The sequence below is a fragment of the Gopherus evgoodei genome, chromosome 5 (genome assembly GCF_007399415.2).
Source record: "Gopherus evgoodei ecotype Sinaloan lineage chromosome 5, rGopEvg1_v1.p, whole genome shotgun sequence".
NCBI classification, from domain to species: Eukaryota; Metazoa; Chordata; order Testudines; family Testudinidae; genus Gopherus; species Gopherus evgoodei.
Window position 1 is genome coordinate 68,929,447 of NC_044326.1, and position 16,771 is coordinate 68,946,217.

General features: G+C 43.5%; 1 protein-coding gene across 2 annotated transcripts in view; it reads left to right on the top strand.

Annotated features, from left to right (window-relative positions):
* The window catches only part of GPM6A (glycoprotein M6A), a 357,131-nt gene that overhangs the window by 273,385 nt on the left and 66,975 nt on the right, over positions 1 to 16,771 (top strand). For both annotated transcript variants that reach the window (XM_030563098.1, XM_030563097.1), the window contains exon 2: positions 5,599 to 5,791. In XM_030563098.1, the coding sequence (XP_030418958.1) occupies positions 5,599 to 5,791 (193 nt within the window). The remainder of the gene's footprint in view (positions 1 to 5,598; positions 5,792 to 16,771) is intronic.

Below are 16,771 nucleotides of genomic sequence, written 5' to 3' on the forward strand. Positions count from 1 at the left end.
TGTTGCATGCAGTTTTATCAAAGAGCTAGAAAACTAAAATATAATCAGTTGTGGTGGTCTGTGCAAAGACAAACATTTTGCTGGTCTTACTAAAGTTGGAGAATTTATGCTTAATCTTATTTCGTCAGGGAGAGAATTCCAGCTGTGTGGGCATATTACTAAGCAAGCATTGCTGTCAACACATCAGTCAGGTCCTGGTCCATCATGCAACATAATTGCCCTGATCAGTCAGATGAGAGTTCTCTGATGAGGGGAATACCTGGTTGGTATAGAGCCAGTTATACTGTACATAGGAGATGAATTAAGGGAGTGGCATGGGAGAAGAGAAGACTCAGCTGCACCCTAGCCATCTCTTGCTGGCATTATGGCCTTGAGGGTCTGTTACCAGCCACTGCAAGTAAAAGTAGATATGAGAGAGCTCCAGCTATTGGCGGGGGTGGGGGAAGGCTGAATCAATCCCTAGCAAGTGGATCAGTTGATGCTTTCAGAAAGGGAAAAAGTACAAATAAAAATGCAAACTACTTCAATATTCTGTGTATTCTTGTTTTTCTCTTTTGTCTTCTTGTTCTGGACTTGATAGGCTTTCTGAATACTAGATATTATAGCCAGTACCATAATTGCAATAATGCATACCTGATTCTGCTGTCATACCCATTTTACAGCAGAATAATTCCATTGATTTCAATACAATTTTCATGGGTTTAAATGACAAGACAATCAGGCTCTGAGCTGGTATTCTTTCTGTGCATTAGACAGAGACTGATTGTTCATTTCATATGTCACTTGCAGAACATCAGCTACTGTGATGGCAAAGAGTTCACATAATACTAATACTTTATAAACAAGGAGAATGATTGGGGTGGTGGTGTTTCTATGCCCAATTTGTGTATAAACCCCTACTGCAGTTTAAATTGCTGTACTCAGATATAAGTCATTTTTCTCCTTAATATAAAGTAAAGAGAAAATTATATACACACTCAGCAACAAATTATGGTTGGCTGCTGCATGAAGAAGCGCATTAGATAACTTGCAGCCACTAAAAGCAGCACAGATTGGAGGAGCAAATTCTAGCTCTACAAAACCTACTTTTCAGACCTTCTACAGCAGGAGCTATGAAGGGCATTCTAGTACACAGATTATTCCTAATCTGCGCAAGAATAGTCTACAGTGAGGGGGGGAGGAGGCAGTTGTTTCTGGTTTGGACACCCATTAACACAGCCTTAAAGTGCACCTGTTTTGGTAGCTAAGAATAACATTTTTAGGAGTTGGCACTACACATACATAGTACAGCCCTATGGCTTGCCACCTGTGATGCATTTGGATATAATAGTTTTCTCTGTGGATTGATGAGGAATGAAATGGCCAGTTTTGCTTTTATGATATGCAATTCCAAGGCCGAGGGGGGAAAATCCAATATTGGAGGAATGGGACATTTCTTATGGTTTATGTCAAAAGTATATAGCCCCAGCAGTTCTATATTATAACCTTAAATGAGAAAAAAAAATCTGGGTAAACAAGAGGCAAAGTGAGCACAGCCACTATTGACACTGAATTGTGCCTATTAAATAGTTTGTCACACTGCCTGGAAGAGGACATGTCTAAGAGCACCAATCTCAGGTCAGAATTCAGGGCATATACCCCAGACTGATGGTGTACTCTGTCACAAGATTTCACCAAATCAGTTAACAAATGTGTGCTTCCAAAATACTGTACTAATTATTATGGAGCCACAGTCAGTCACCTTCAGGCCCTCATGCACCACGCAGACAAACCAGACTTCTGTGATAAATGAATATTAAAAACCAGAAATCCCATATATTAGGTTTTTCCAGTTTCAAAGAACTGGACACTCACTCCAGATCACTATGTACTTCTGGATCTCACCCCAAAACCACACGGTAGCCAGTCCTTTAGTAAACTAAACTAAAGATTTATTAATATAATAAAGAGAGTTATTAAATGGTTAAAATGAATCATGTACCTTACAGTTGATTTCAGAGTTTGTAGATCAGGACAATAGTAGTGATGTTAAATCTTCTAGCTTGCTGTACGTCTCTCTGGATCACCCAAAAGACTGGGGGAACCTGTCCATTGTTCAAAGTTTCCCTTTGTTAGAAATCATTATGCAGAGATCTGGAGCAGGAACGGAGCTCTCAGTCTCCATTTATATCCTCAGCCCATGTGCATGGAAAGTTACTGTCACAAACATGGAGTCAGAGTTCTCATGTTCTCCATGCCTTGCTGAGTCAGCAGGCCTCCATTGTCCATACGCTCTCTGTGCGATCTTCAGGAGGAGCCCACTGGAAGAGTTGATTCTTCTTAATGGCCCATCAACCATGCCTGGCTGGTCTTGATGTACATCTGCCTTGTGGGTATTACAAACACAGAACAAAGATTCATAACTTCATATACAATGATAATACACGCATATAAATAGAATAACATTGTTTAACAGATTACAACTTTTCCAATGATCCCTTACAAGACATACTTTGTATAAGATTTATTACAAACATGCAGCAGTAGTGATACATCAGTGGTTGCAATAGTGTTGAAACCTTAGTGTGAACATGGTCATCTTTCTTTTTATATTGCATCACACAGGGTTCTAGCAGAAGGTGAATAATAAAATAAATGAATGGATCATGTATTTCCAAATTAGCATGTTCATGGTTGTGCTTGTGTAACTACATCGCTGTCCCTGGGACTCATACCCTGAAAGGTGAATATACCTCAGTACCATCATGGCTTGAGAAAAAATTCTCAAATGTTTTCTAGATCACTTTCCCAAAACAGTGTGCATAACTCTGAGAGGAGTTTGCATAACAACTATGTAGGTAACTAATACATGCTGTAGGTGGATAAATTATACAGTAGGTAAAATATATAGTAATATTTTTAGCAAGTTTGCAAGTATAGACAATTGCACATTTTTAGGATGGAAGGATGAGAATTATACTAGTAGGTTTAATTATGTGTATGTCTTATGAGCTATGTTGATGCCATGATTTGTTCTTACAGCATAACCACATTACTGCTTTATCTTGCTCTCTTTTTACATCACCAGAAGAAATCAATGGGAATTAGTCCTAATTTGTGGAGTCCTTTTATGCATTAATTAGTTAGTTACTTTGGATTGATTTATCTATTAGTGCTTTCCATTGGTCTTGCCAAAATTTTCCTTAATAATATCAAGTTCTCTTTTTTGTTGAGTGGTGTGATGTTTTGAGACTTATGAAATTAGTAAATTTTATAGTGGAAGTTTTGATGCTTGTTATATGTAATTATTTTTAATGTAAGATGGATTCATTGAAGTTAATTATCTAAATTCCTTTTATATAGTAGTTGAGTGGTAGGTAATTTCAGAAATATAGGCATACTACTGGTAGGTGTATTTGTTGCAGTTGTTCAAATGATATTGGTATTCCATCATTGTGTGTATTAGCCAGAGACTCCTTCCCAACTCATACGGTCTCATATTTATCTTCATTGCTTATTTTAAAACACTGATTTCCCAGTGTATTACCAGAATGGGTATCTTTAAAATCAATATACAAATATGTGATTGGAGATCTTTGGGCAAATGTTTTGAATAGTTTGTTTTTCTCCACGTCTTTTGTGAGCCTGATTCTCTTACACTGGTTTCATATCTGTATAATTCTACTGACTTCATTATTAACTATTATTTCTGTTCTGATAATTCCCCACAGTCACTGTCCATGCACACGCCAGAAGAAACAGGATGAAATCCTTGCCACAGGGAGGTCAACAGCAATATTCCAACTGACTTCTTCATGTGGTATAGGATTTCAACCGCAGTCCCTGCACCAAAGAGAACATGATCTAATGGAGTTAATCCTCTCAGTTCAAAGCTGCCTTAAAACATGCAGACATGGCCAATGGAAAATTGCCCCATATAGGGCAATCCTTTAACACTATAGTGCCGCCAACATCACTCCAGAATTCTGTTGGCAAGGAACAGGTCGGGGGAAAAGGAAGCATGGCCCTGGCCATGACTCCTATACCAGCATGATACTCAGCTTCTGGAATGGTCCCTGGAGACTGTTGGCAGCTGGCACCTTAAGGTTGGTCTTATTTGTCTTAGTAGATCAACCCAGTGCTGAGTTAGGATCATGGGACCACAAAGGTGACTTATGGGCACTTCTCACCCTTGTCTGCTCTTCTGCCAAGGACAGCTTGACCAGAGTAGAGAATCTGGCCTCAAATATGTTTTTTTTTAATCCCTGTGTTGTTTAGTGATAATCTTATAGAATTAAAACTTACAGAATTAAAAACCACCAACCCCCAAACCTATGATTTAGTTTCCCATGTAAGCTATTTATTATTTTGCTATGCTCTCAGCTTGGATTGTTAAACTAGTCTAATCATTTCCTAGTCAATTTCACTCCAGTTCTCATGGACTGGGACTACCATAATGATACAATGCTGAAGTTTTAAAAAGAGGTCATGCCAGACTTGGAGAGACTTTGGAAAGGAGTCTGGAGATGCTGCATGTAGACAGGCTGCCTGGGAGGTGAATGTAGATGGGCAGAAATCATGAGGCTCCCTATTCTGGGAGGCAAGTGCCATCTTCTGCCTCTTGGTGGGGAAAAAAGTGTAGGGGAACTGGGAAGAAGCAAGCATGGGGAGAGAAATGTAAGTGCTGCAGGAGAAGAAAAGCGACATGGGATCTGAATAAACTTGACGTAGTAATCTAAGGCTGAATATGCTCAACCTTGAGAGGTCTAAAAGTTAAGTTAAGTCACTGCTTTGTGATTCGCCTGTAATATCTAAACTATTTTTATTTTCTAGGTCTTTTTCTGATTTCACTTAGACTGGTGTAAATCAGGAGCAATGATCCTAAAGTAAGTGGAGTTATACTGGTGTAAAAGGCAAACCAGGCTCTAAGTGTGTGCACGTGAGGATTTTTTACTGATACTTTTGTCACTGTAGTATCTGAGTGCCAGACAATGTGTTTATCCTCACTCCAATGTGCCAGTGAGGTGTTATCCCTGTTTTATGGAAGGGAACTGAGGCACAGAGAGACTAAATGACTTGCCCAATCTCACACAGATAGTCTGTGATGGAGCAGGGAATTGAATGTAGTTCTACTGAGCCTCAGATCACTGCCCTGATTATTGTACCATTGTTCCTCTCTGGTTTTGTTTAGGTCCTCTTTTATAATCCATTAGCTGAGCAACTAGAGTAATGATTATAGGTTTAGCCTAGTTTCAGCATGGTAATCTGCTCAGAGTAGAAACACCAGAAGCACATAAAATACAAGGGATTCACGCTGCTTAATAGTTTCCTTCTAGTCAGGATTGTTGGTGTTTAATGGGTCAAACAACAATTGAGAAAGCATAAGAGCTGAATGAACCGCCCTCCATTTTCTGATGCTGAGAACAGTGACAGTGTAGGGAAAGTTGTATTGCTGATGGCTGACATGCTCTTTCCTTGACCCACAGTCTTCAATTTCCAGAGTGCATATGCCATGTCCATGAACACAAACATTGCCTTGCATCAAAAAAGGTGCTGATACTTGTAGAATAGCCAGACAATAAAAAGTGTTGTGTTGTTATTATTTTCTTTCCTATGCAGGGTGCTTTGAGTGCTGCATCAAGTGCTTGGGGGGTATTCCCTATGCCTCACTGATTGCCACCATCCTGCTCTATGCTGGGGTCGCACTCTTCTGTGGCTGTGGACATGAAGCACTCTCAGGAACTGTCAACATTCTGCAAACCTACTTTGAGATGGCAAGAGCTGCCGGGGACGTTATTGATGTCTTTACCATGTAAGCATTGTTCAACCTTGTGAGACTCTGTTTTTAGGTGGCTGAAAATTAAGAAAAGGGAGAAAAATGAGATTGATGAGTATATGCTTCAATAAAAAGCACAGATCGTATACCCCAAGTACATGCAATAGTGTAAGATAAGCACAGTAAATTGTAATTGTGCTAATGTCTTTCCTTTCTACAAGTAATTTTTAATAAACTTTTGAATCTAGGAGTAATTTTTAGCTATTGATTACTTAATAATGTAATTTTTAGTATTTAATATATTTTGTGATCTTTATGGATGTTCCCATATTTATAATTTTTATTAAATGGATTAAGTAATTACAGTGCATGATATAATATATAAAAACATTCATTGTTAGTGATTCACTGTAAACATCAGGCATAGCTTTGCTTTGCATAAGTAATTAACTTTGATACTTAGCAAACACATTTCCATGTGGTTACAAATAATTTAGAAAAATGGTAATCATTACAAAAAGGCAAATGTTCTAGCAAAGGTGGAAGACGGATAGGAAAGCTATACTCCTGCAATAGCGGGGGGCACAACAACACAAGCCAAACAATTTGCCAACCCTTCAAAACTCATGAGTCTATCCCCCCAAAATCGTATGACTGACTTAAAAATCATTAGACTTTGTTTTTTAAATCATCGATGTTGGGTTCTTTTTATTTGCCTTTTTGTTTTTGAGCTGAGATTCTCATGTACTAACACAACTCCAGGAGCTGGGGCTTTAAGAAAACCCCCAAATATCATGAGACTTACAATAAAATCACAAGAGTTGACAGCACTGGACTCCACAGGTCTAGAAGACAGGGAATGAACGAGAGTTCGGGAGTAGCTGCTTGACAAGGCATGCTCCCTTCTCCAACCTGGGGAAATTCCCTTGGAAAAACTTACAGACTTGAATGTTGTTCATTGCAGCATCAACTTTCTCTCTGTGCCATTTGCAAACTAATTGCAAGGTGGAAGGATCCCATAGCTCGGGCTCTAGCCTGAGCCTGGAACTCTACACAGCAATGAAATAGCCCCGCAGCCTGAGTGCCACAAGCCTGAGTTGGCTGGCACAGGCTAGCTGTAGGTTTTTCTTTTCTGTGTAGATGTACCCTCAGAGCCTGCATCAACTGGCATAGGCTCACTATACAAGTAGCTAAAAGTAGCATATAGACTTTCCTGCTCAGGTTTGAGAATGGGCTGTGAGGGGAGTGAGTCTCAGAGCCCAGGCCCCAGCCTGAACAGAAACATCTACATTGCTACTTTTAGCTCTGTAGCACAAGCCCCAGGAGCAGGGCCGGCTTTAGGAAGTGCGGGGCCCAATTTGAACATTTTCGGCAGGGCCCTGGCAGGGATGACTTAAAAAAAAAAAGTGGAAAAAAAAGCCTTTCATTTCTTTCATGTATTATTTACTTTCCATAAATATATGAATAATAAAATTATATATTATATACATTGCATCATATATGCTGTTGATTGGCTATTAATGACCGCCGTTTCACATGTGTGGGTCCCCGCCACTCCCTAGGGGTGTGCACATGTGTTGGTCCCAGCTGCTCCCTGCCCCCCTCATTGAAGCAGGTGTGCAGGGTTACTGCCCTGGAAACTGCAGGGCAGCAGTGGACATGGGGCTGGCTGGAGGCAGGGCAGGGGCTGACTGGAGGTAGGGTCTAGCTGCAGGCAGGGCAAGGGGTGTGGGGCTTGTTGGAGACAGGGGGTGTGAGGTGGGCTGGCTTCAGGCAGGGCCACAGGGGGGTGCAGCAGGGGTTTGCAGGCTGGAGACAGGAGTGTGGGACTGGCTGGCTTCAGGCAGTAGGGTGCAGCAGGGGTTGACTGGAGACAGGGCAGGGGGTGCGGGCTGGGCAGGGTGTGCAGGGCTGGTGCGGGCAGCAGTGTGTGTGGGGCTGGCTGGCTTTGGGCAGGGCTGCAGGGGTGTGTGGCAGGGGTTGGCTGGAGACAGGACGGGGTTTGGCAGGGGCTAGCTGTGGGGTGCAGAGCTGGCTGCAGGCAGGGGGGGCTGGACTGGTGTGGGCAGGTCAGGGGGTACAGCAGAAGCAGCTGGAACCTCAGCCCTTTAAGTAGCCCCCAAGCCCCCTTCTATCCCGCCCCGGACCTTTTAAATAGCTGCGGGAGTGCTGGGGAATGCATGGGGGGAGGCGGGGCTCTGGCGGCTATTTAAAGAACCAGGGTGACAGAGGCAGCTGGAGCCCCGGGCCCTTTAAATAGCCTCCGGAGCCCCTCACTGCCCCAGGGCTCTGGGGGCCATTTAAAGGGCCCAGAGCTCCAGCCGGGGTCGCGGGGCTTGCCGCGCTCTGGCCGGAGCTCCAGACGGGAGAGCGGGGCTTACCGTGCTCGCCGCACTCCGGCTGGAGCGTGGCAAGCCCCGCGGCCTCGCTCTCCTGGCCAGAGAGCGGCAAAGCCTCGCCGCCCTGCTCTCCCGGCTGGAGCGCTGCAAAGCCCCACCGCCCCGGCTGGAGCTCTAGCTGGGAGAGCGGGGCCGCGCCGCGCTCCCGCCGGCGCTTCGCTCAAAGGAGTGGGACCATGGAAGACCCCGGAGCAGACCGCAGCTGGGGATCGGGGTAAGTATAAAAAAAAAAAAAAAAATTAAAAAGATGCCTAAGGCGCGGGGCCCGATTCCCTGGAATCGGCCTAAAGCCGGCCCTGCCAAGGAGCCCAAGTCAGTTAACCCTTACTCTGAGGCTCCCTACTGCCAGGTGTTTTTGCAGCGTATATGTGCCCTAATCTTAATCAAATCTTAATAAAATGACACATCTTAGTGGTGGTTCTTCTGTTCCTCCCTTCCTTGTAAAAAAACATCCCCTTCTCAGGAATTTCAAAGCAAGTTCTGATGCATATGGGCCTAGCCAAAGCTGAGGGAGCCTGCTTTTCATTATGGGGAGCATCATAGCTTCTCAGTGGGGGCTCAGGGAGGGACAAAGTGATTTCCCCACAACAGGGAAAGTGACAGTGACACGAAAGGCAGTGACAGAGCTGGAAATAGAATCCAGATCTCTTGGCTATCACAGTCCTGTCCTATCACCACCCTGCCTTACTGTGCAAGGATTTTCTTCATAGGCACTGATGATATTGCTTGTCAGATTAGTCAGCAAGAGGCGTTCATGCAAATCAAGTAAATCACCACTTTGCCATACCCAGATTCCATCACCTTAGAAGTGAGGGCTCTGAGCTTGTTATCTGATCTTGCTGTTCTGCAGTGGAGTTTATAGTACAGCTGGGAAACATGTGGCTTCTGCTATTTTTTTAATCCCAGCATTTAGAATAATGTGTATAACTTGACTTCACAGCTAAGGTTCAGTGTTATCACTGAATGAAAGATCAGTCATTTTATTAGACCGTAACTTATTTTATTAGTCTCTGGGAAGCCATTAGTGCAGAACTGCTGCAAATCAATGCTCTCAGTTCATAGCTAGTTTTTCAGGTTCCCCTGTCAAACACTTAAGTGAAAGTATCAGTCAAGGGCCACAGTTCAAATGTAGATAATTCACTGGAAATGATAAAGGAGCTATAAAGCCAAATTAAATTTTTTCTTGAAATCTAATGATTTGGCTTCATCCACCTTTTTTTTTTTCAGTCTTACTTAAAAGTACCTGTTTCCTTGGCAGTCCTCTCATTGATCTCTGAATTCAGCTCATTTTTCTGTACGTTAGATCCAAGATAACACTTCCTCCATTTCCTGCTGGGACAGGGCCACTACCAGTTTGCGGTCCTTCCCTTTGGTCTGTCCACCGCACCAGGGTATTCACAAACTGTATGGCAATAGTGGCGGCCTACCTCAGACGTCAAGGGGTAAAAATATTGCCCTACCTCAATGACTGGCTACTTCCAATCCCAGGTTCAGATCCAGGTGGACCTGCTCTTTGCCACGTGTGTCAAAACTCGGCCTCCTAGTAAACGAGGCCAAGTCGACATTGATCCCGGTGCAGCGCATAGAATTCATAGGCGCTCTTCTGGATGCCTCCAAGGCTACAGCCTCCCTTGCCATGGACAGGTTCCTGACCCTGAAGGGGCTTATAGCCTCGGTCACGAAGTTCCCCGTTACCACAGCCAGGGTATACCTACAGCTCCTGGGCCACATGGTGGGGTGCATGTATGTGGTCTGCCAAGCCAGGCTTTGGATGAGGCCCCTCCAACTCTGGTTGGCCTCAGAGTTCTCCCAGGCCCGCAACAAACTAGACAAGGTCCTCTTGGTACTGGCAGGGGTGATCACAACACTTCAATGGTGGTCCTGCCCGGACAATATGCGCCAGGGAATTCCCTTCCGGGACCCCAACCCGTCACTAGACCTAGTGTCCGACATGGCAGACCTGGGCAATGTTTTACATCAACAGGCAAAGAAGAACGTGGTCCTTGGCCCTCTGCCTGGAAGCCCTCAACCTCTGGGAGTTTTGTATAGTCCATGACATCTCCCTGAAGGCCTTCCACCTGCCGGGTGTCAACAACACAGACACCGATTGCCTGAGCAGGGTTTTCTTGTCCCAACACGAATGGTCACTCCACTCAAAGGTCACTCACCAGCCCTTCCAAGCATGGGGCTCTCCCCAAGTAGACCTGTTTGTGACCAGGCAGAATTGCCGTTGCCACAGGTTCTGTTCCAGGAGGAGGGAGTGGGGAGGAATGCAATATCCGGTGCTTTCCTCCTGTCATGGTCAGGCCAACTTCTTTATGCTTTTCCCCCGTTTCCCCTCATTGCCAAGGTCCTGGAGAAAGTAAAAATAGACAAAGCACGAGTCCTCCTAATCACCCCAGCTTGGTCCCGCCAGCATTGGTACTGGACCCTCCTAGGCTTACAGTCCCTCCCCGGCTGTTGCCGCTCCGCCAGGACCTCCTCTCCTAGGACCAGGGCCACCTCTTCCACCCCAATCTGTACGATCTCCATCTGACAGCCTGGTTGATCAATGGCTAAATGCAGAGGAGAGAGGGTGTTCGGAGGGCATCAGGCGTGTCCTCCTCGAAAGTAGGAAGCCATCCACATGCCAGACCTACCTGGCAAATGGTCCAGGTTCTCCAGGTGGGTGGGTGAGAGGGTGTTTCTCCAACATCTGCCCTGCTCCAGCTTGTCCTTGAGTACCTCCTTTCCCTTCAAACTCAAGGCCTGGCCCCTTCCTCTGTCAGGGTGCACCTGGCAGCTATTTTGGCTTTCCATCCACCGGTTCAAGGCAGCTTTTCTCCCGTGCCATCACCGGGCATTTCCTCAAAGGGCTGGACCGGTTCTTCCCTTATGCTAGAACGCCCGTCCCTCAGTGGGATCTAAACTTACTGCTGTCCCTCCTCACAGGGTCCCCATTCGAACTCCTGGCCACATGCTCGTGGTCTCACCTTTCCTGAAAGGTAGCCTTCCTTGTGGCCATCACATGAACCCGGCGGGTCTTGGAGCGTAGGGCCCTGACCTGCGACCCCCCCTCCACAGTCTTTCACAAAGACAAGGTTCAGCTCCGCCCACACCCTACATTCCTCCCCAAGGTGGTCTCCACCTTTCTCATGAACCAGGACATCTTCGGACTTATCCTCTGCCCTAAGCCGCATGCTTCTAACGAGGAATGCCACCTCCATACTCTCGATGTGTGCAGGGCTCTGGCCTTTTATCTGCAGCGGACTAAGCCGTTCCGTCGGTGTTCGCAACTCTTTGTTGCCTTGGCAGAGTGCATGAAAGGCCAACCGATCTCCACCCAGAGATTGTCTTTGAGTATCACGTCGTGCGTCCGGACATGCTACAACCTAGCAGAGGTTCCCGCACCGCCTATCATAAGGGCTCACTCTCAACGGCTCAGGCCTCATTGGCTGCCTTTGTGGTCCATGTCCCTATCCCGATCCCTATCTGTAGGGCCCCTACCTGGTCCTCAGGACACATGTTCACGTCGCACTATGCGATCGTCTCCCACGCCAGGGATGACGCTGTTTTCGGTAGGGCTGTGCTTAAGCTAGGAGATTCATAAACTCCTACCCACGTCCATCACACATAGCTTGTAATCACCTGTGGAATACACAGGAGCAAGCACTCGAAGAAGAAAGGACAGTTATCTATTCCGTAATGTGTTGCTCATGTCTATTTCACATTCCGCCCTCCTTCCTCACTGTCAAGAGTTGGTCAGGCAAGAAGGAACTGAGGGTGGGGGGAACGCTCAGCTCCCCTTATAATGCGCCATGGTGGCGCCACTCCAGGGGCAGCAGCAGCGCTTTCCCTATGGGTACTTCTGAGGGAAAAACTTACGGCACCGGTTGATGTGGCAAGCATGCACACCTACTGCAAAGTAGACATGAGCAACACATCTCGAAGAACGCCAGTTACAGAACAGGAAACTGTCCTTTATTATGCCCTTAAAGGTAATTTTCTAGGGAGAGTCAGTGATTGGTGTTTTATCACAACATAGTTCAGCAGGTGGCAGTCCAAAATGTCCTTTGTAAATCATGTTGTCTTGAAAGTCAAGAAAGAAGCAAAATTCTGTAAATAATGAAAATTAATAATTTCTCGCTTTTATGATTTTTTGCCTCTCCGTCAGTGAACTGCCACAATAGATAGACCTTCTGATCTCAAGTAAAAAATAGAGAAAAATTATGAGAAAAGCCACATTAAGTGATCAATTTGTCTCTGTTTTAAGAGGCTTTTTCCCTTAATGCTGCCAGTGATATGAAATATTTCTGTGTGACTCAGAGTGTGCCCCTCAGTGAAAAATGTACAAAGCAGATTGTGTAATGGAACTCATTGTGTTGAAATGTATTTAATCATGCTTATGGCTTCTCTCTGGTTTATTGACATGTTGGTTTCAGTATGTCATGCAGTCTAAAAATCAATGTACATTTGAGAGCTGTTCTGTGTATTTGGTAGATAAAGGTCTTTTTACTGCAGCCACGACTACATTTGTGCAAAACCTTTACAACATAATTTATAGGCCACACTTTATTTATTATGACCTTTCATTCTTCTCAATGCATTTACAATCTTAGATTATTTTCTTATATTGTTTTATTTTTTTATAATCATGCAATGCATTTTATGTAGACATAACAAATCACTGCAATATAAAAGCAGGAGCAGGCACATACAGAGAAAAGCACACCTTGTGGATAGCACAGACCTGTTCTTGCTAGGCCAGAAACAAAAATGCTAAAGTCTAATAACATTTCTTCTAAGCACCAGGGTTTCTCATGGAGAACAGTGGCTTGACAGCCTCATTATCTGATACAATTGCTCTTTGTTGCAGCCTTTGAATAACGGTCCAGATCCATGCAGGTTTTTAATTGACAACTTCCCATAAGAAAAATAATAATCCCCTCCCCACCTCTAGAATTATTTAGTGTAAAAGAAGATGAAGAGCACAATACTCCAGTACAATGATGGTTTAAAATGAGTGAACCAAAACAGAGAAACAACCAGAACCCAGAAGCCACGCAAGAGGCAGTGCTAGCATTTGTAAAAAGAACAGTTGCTATTATTAATGTGTTGTGTGTATGTAGGTGTACACACACACACAGAGGAAACAGTCCCTTTCTGAAGAAGTTGCATTCTGGAGGCAGTGAAAACCCACATGTGGTTAACATGAGTGAAATTGTAAATACATATTTACTATTCCTATTTAAAAAACAAAACATAGGGTCAGATCCTCAGCTGGTGCATACTGGTTTGCTTTTATTAGTCAACTGAGAGTTATGCTGATTTATTCCAGTGTAGGAGTCAGGAAAAATCTTCTTTAGTGAGACAGGCTATTAAATAAAAGCATCCAGGATGAGATGAGGCTTGTTGGGGAAGAAGCAAGGCTGGATGGGATGACAACAGAGACAGTCACAAGGGTCGCTGCAGTGCAGGGGAAGAGGACATTGGGAAGCCCTGATTTGATATCTTATCCTCGACCCTAAAAACTCTGACTGTAGTCCATGGAACATGACAACAGTTCTAGACTGGGATTTGCCTTTATGTGCAGAATCTTTGGTCTGAAAAACCTGTCTGTTTTGGGGTTCCATTTGAATGGAGAGACAGTCATTTTAAACTTCCACAAACTAAAATAGCCTAAATGGATCAAAACGACAGACTAAAAGATAATTTTGATTGTGCAGATAGAATAGGTTGAGTGGGCACCATCTTTATGATTCAGCCCCTTCTGCCAATCATTGCTTCATGCATATATTGTTAATAAACTGGACAGTTCTAACACATTTTTAATCTGCAGTAAATCTTGAAAACTACTTTTTTTTTTTTTTACTAAAACCAACCTTGTATGGTATGGTTCTCTGGGTGACCTCCCTACTTCACTTCAGGTTGGTCCAAACTTTTTCAATATCATCTCTATCCTGGGGCTTTCTCCAAATAGCTATTTCCAGGCAGTTCAACAAATGTTGGAAGGAGGAGAAGTAGGAGATGGCATTCGCAGGGTACTAACAGTATGGAATAATCAGCGATGTTTCATATTTTAACCACAACTGTGGATTTGGTCTTCCTGAGATATAAAGGGATTATTTCCCTTAAGATTTAAAGGGATTGCATCAATATAAAGATGGTTATTTAAATTCTTCTGAGAACTGATCTTTTGACACTTTAAGTGTGAGAAGTCGCTGGTCTCTTTTACCTAATCTGTTAGCCTAGCAACTCAGTGGTATGAGTTGAAATTCAGCATTCAGCATGAGGCAATGTGTTAGTTAATCATCTTTTTAATAACTCCATCATTATACTGAAGCACACTGCATATCATATGCACGGAGCAAAGTATTGGCAAGAAAAATATTTATATATTTAGTCATTGAATCTGACGGAAACCCAAAATCATTCCAAATGGATGGCTGATTGTTAAGCCATATTGTCTGAATTTTTTTATCCAGATTTCTTTAATCTCCATGGCGGTCAGGTAGGTTCCAAGATATGAATTTTTAGCACTCTGAAATCAGCAATGCAGGTACAACTATTGTGCTTTGTCCAGGACTGGGCAGCATCTTTTAACAGCTATTTTTTCTTTGCTATTCAAAGCATGAATACAGGATCAGTGGTCCTGACCCAGAGGTCTAGGTCTGTCTTAGCTTCCGTGCAGTGAACTGAAGGAAAAACATGGAGCCTATTGTGGTCCTGGAATGAACAATCAGGAATTCTTTCAGTTAAGATTAACATACTGCATTCCAGGATTGTAAATTCACTTGTTTTATAAAAGAATGATACTATGTACTAAACTAAACTAAATTGTTTTGGTTTGGTATTGTCATTGGGTTGTCTTCTAGTAACTTCAGTGACTATCACAGCCTACTTCATACCGCTAATTTTTTCCTTCAGTTAAACTGATATAACCTATGCTTTTGATGCAGAAGTTCCCAGGTTTGATCCCTGCTGATGAGTATCATGTCCATATGTACAAAGCTACTACTCCTTACAAATACATAGTTTAATAACATATACCTGTAACTCCATTTTCTTTTACAGATGAAAAGGATCATCCTCTGTAAACAAAGAGTCTCCCTTAAGCTTCAAGTCCACCAGGCTAATGTCTGAGAAAGGAGATGGGCCTTTAGAGTGCCATGAATACCCACAAACTTGGGCTTTGTTATGTCTGGTGGGGGAGTGATTCCCACAGTTCTCTTCTCTGCAATATAGTTCTTTTACTGTGCTCATGCCCATAATTTCAGAGCATTTACAATGAGAATACCCTACCACCTGTCTTGTCCTCCATAGAGCAACTTTGCCTGCTGCAGGTTTTGCCTTGCCTGCAGTGCCTTTTACTGTCTTTCACTTACACTAAATGAAAAATATCACATCTGTGGCAGGTATCCCTCAGGCCATGATAGCAGTCCTCTATGTTTAATATACGTTTCTGGTCCTCTAGTCTCTGTTTCTATTGCTTGAAAAGAGCCACCAATAATATTGCTATAGCGACAAAACCATTAAAGTCAATAGGAATCCTGACTGATTAACAGTCTCAGGTTAGATGTTTAGTGAAGAAGAGCTAACATGATGTATGGATGTAAAGTGTATAATCATAGCCTATGTAATAGTTTATACTTTGCTCTTCAACATAGTATATGATAGAGAAATACAAATTTCACCTGTTTGCTTTGTTCAGAAATGCTTGGAGTTGTTTGGTGCTTGAGCTTGAGTTGTCTCCTACCTATCCTATTTATGGCTGGAAGGAAAGCTCATGTGGTATCGCTCTCATAACATTTTTCCCAGATCTTGACCTTAGCGTCCAAAATATGGGTGTTAGCATGAAAACCTCCAAGCTAGTTACCAGCTTGGACCTGGTAAAGCTGCCACCACCCAAAAAATTAGAGTGTTTTGGGGCACTCTGGTCCCCCCAAGAACCTTCCCTGGGGACCCCAAGACCCAAATTCCTTGAGTCTTACAACAAAGGGGAATAAACCATTTCCCCCCCCTTCTCCCTTCCAGATGTTCCCTCCCTGGGTTCCTGGAGAGATACACAGAAGCAAGCTCTGTGAATTTAAACAGAGGGACCCCACCCTCCCTATTTCCAGTCCTGGAAACAGAAGTACCGAGAGGTCTAATCCCCTCCCCCCTTCACCCAGAGAGTATGCAAAGTCAGGCTTAGTAAATCTAACACAAAGAGATTTTCACCCTGACTTCTTCCTCCCACCAATTCCCTGGTGAGCTGCAGACTCAATTCCCTGTAGTCCCCACTAAAGAAAAACTCCAACAGGTCTTAAAAAGAAAGCTTTATATAAAAAGAAAGAAAAGGACATAAAAATGATTTCTCTGTATTAAGGTGACAAATACAGGGTCAATTGCTTAAAAGAAAAATGAATAAACAGCCTTATTCAAAAAGAATACAATTCAAAACACTCCAGCAATTACACACATGTAAATACAAAAAACAAACAATATAAACCTACTGTCTTATCTCTTTGTACTTACAACTTGGAAACAGAAGTTTAGAAAGGCTGGAGACAGAAAGATCACTCTCAGAGCCGAGAGGGTCAGACACAAGACAAAGGACAAAGAACTCACACCCAAAACTTCCCTCCACCCAGATTTG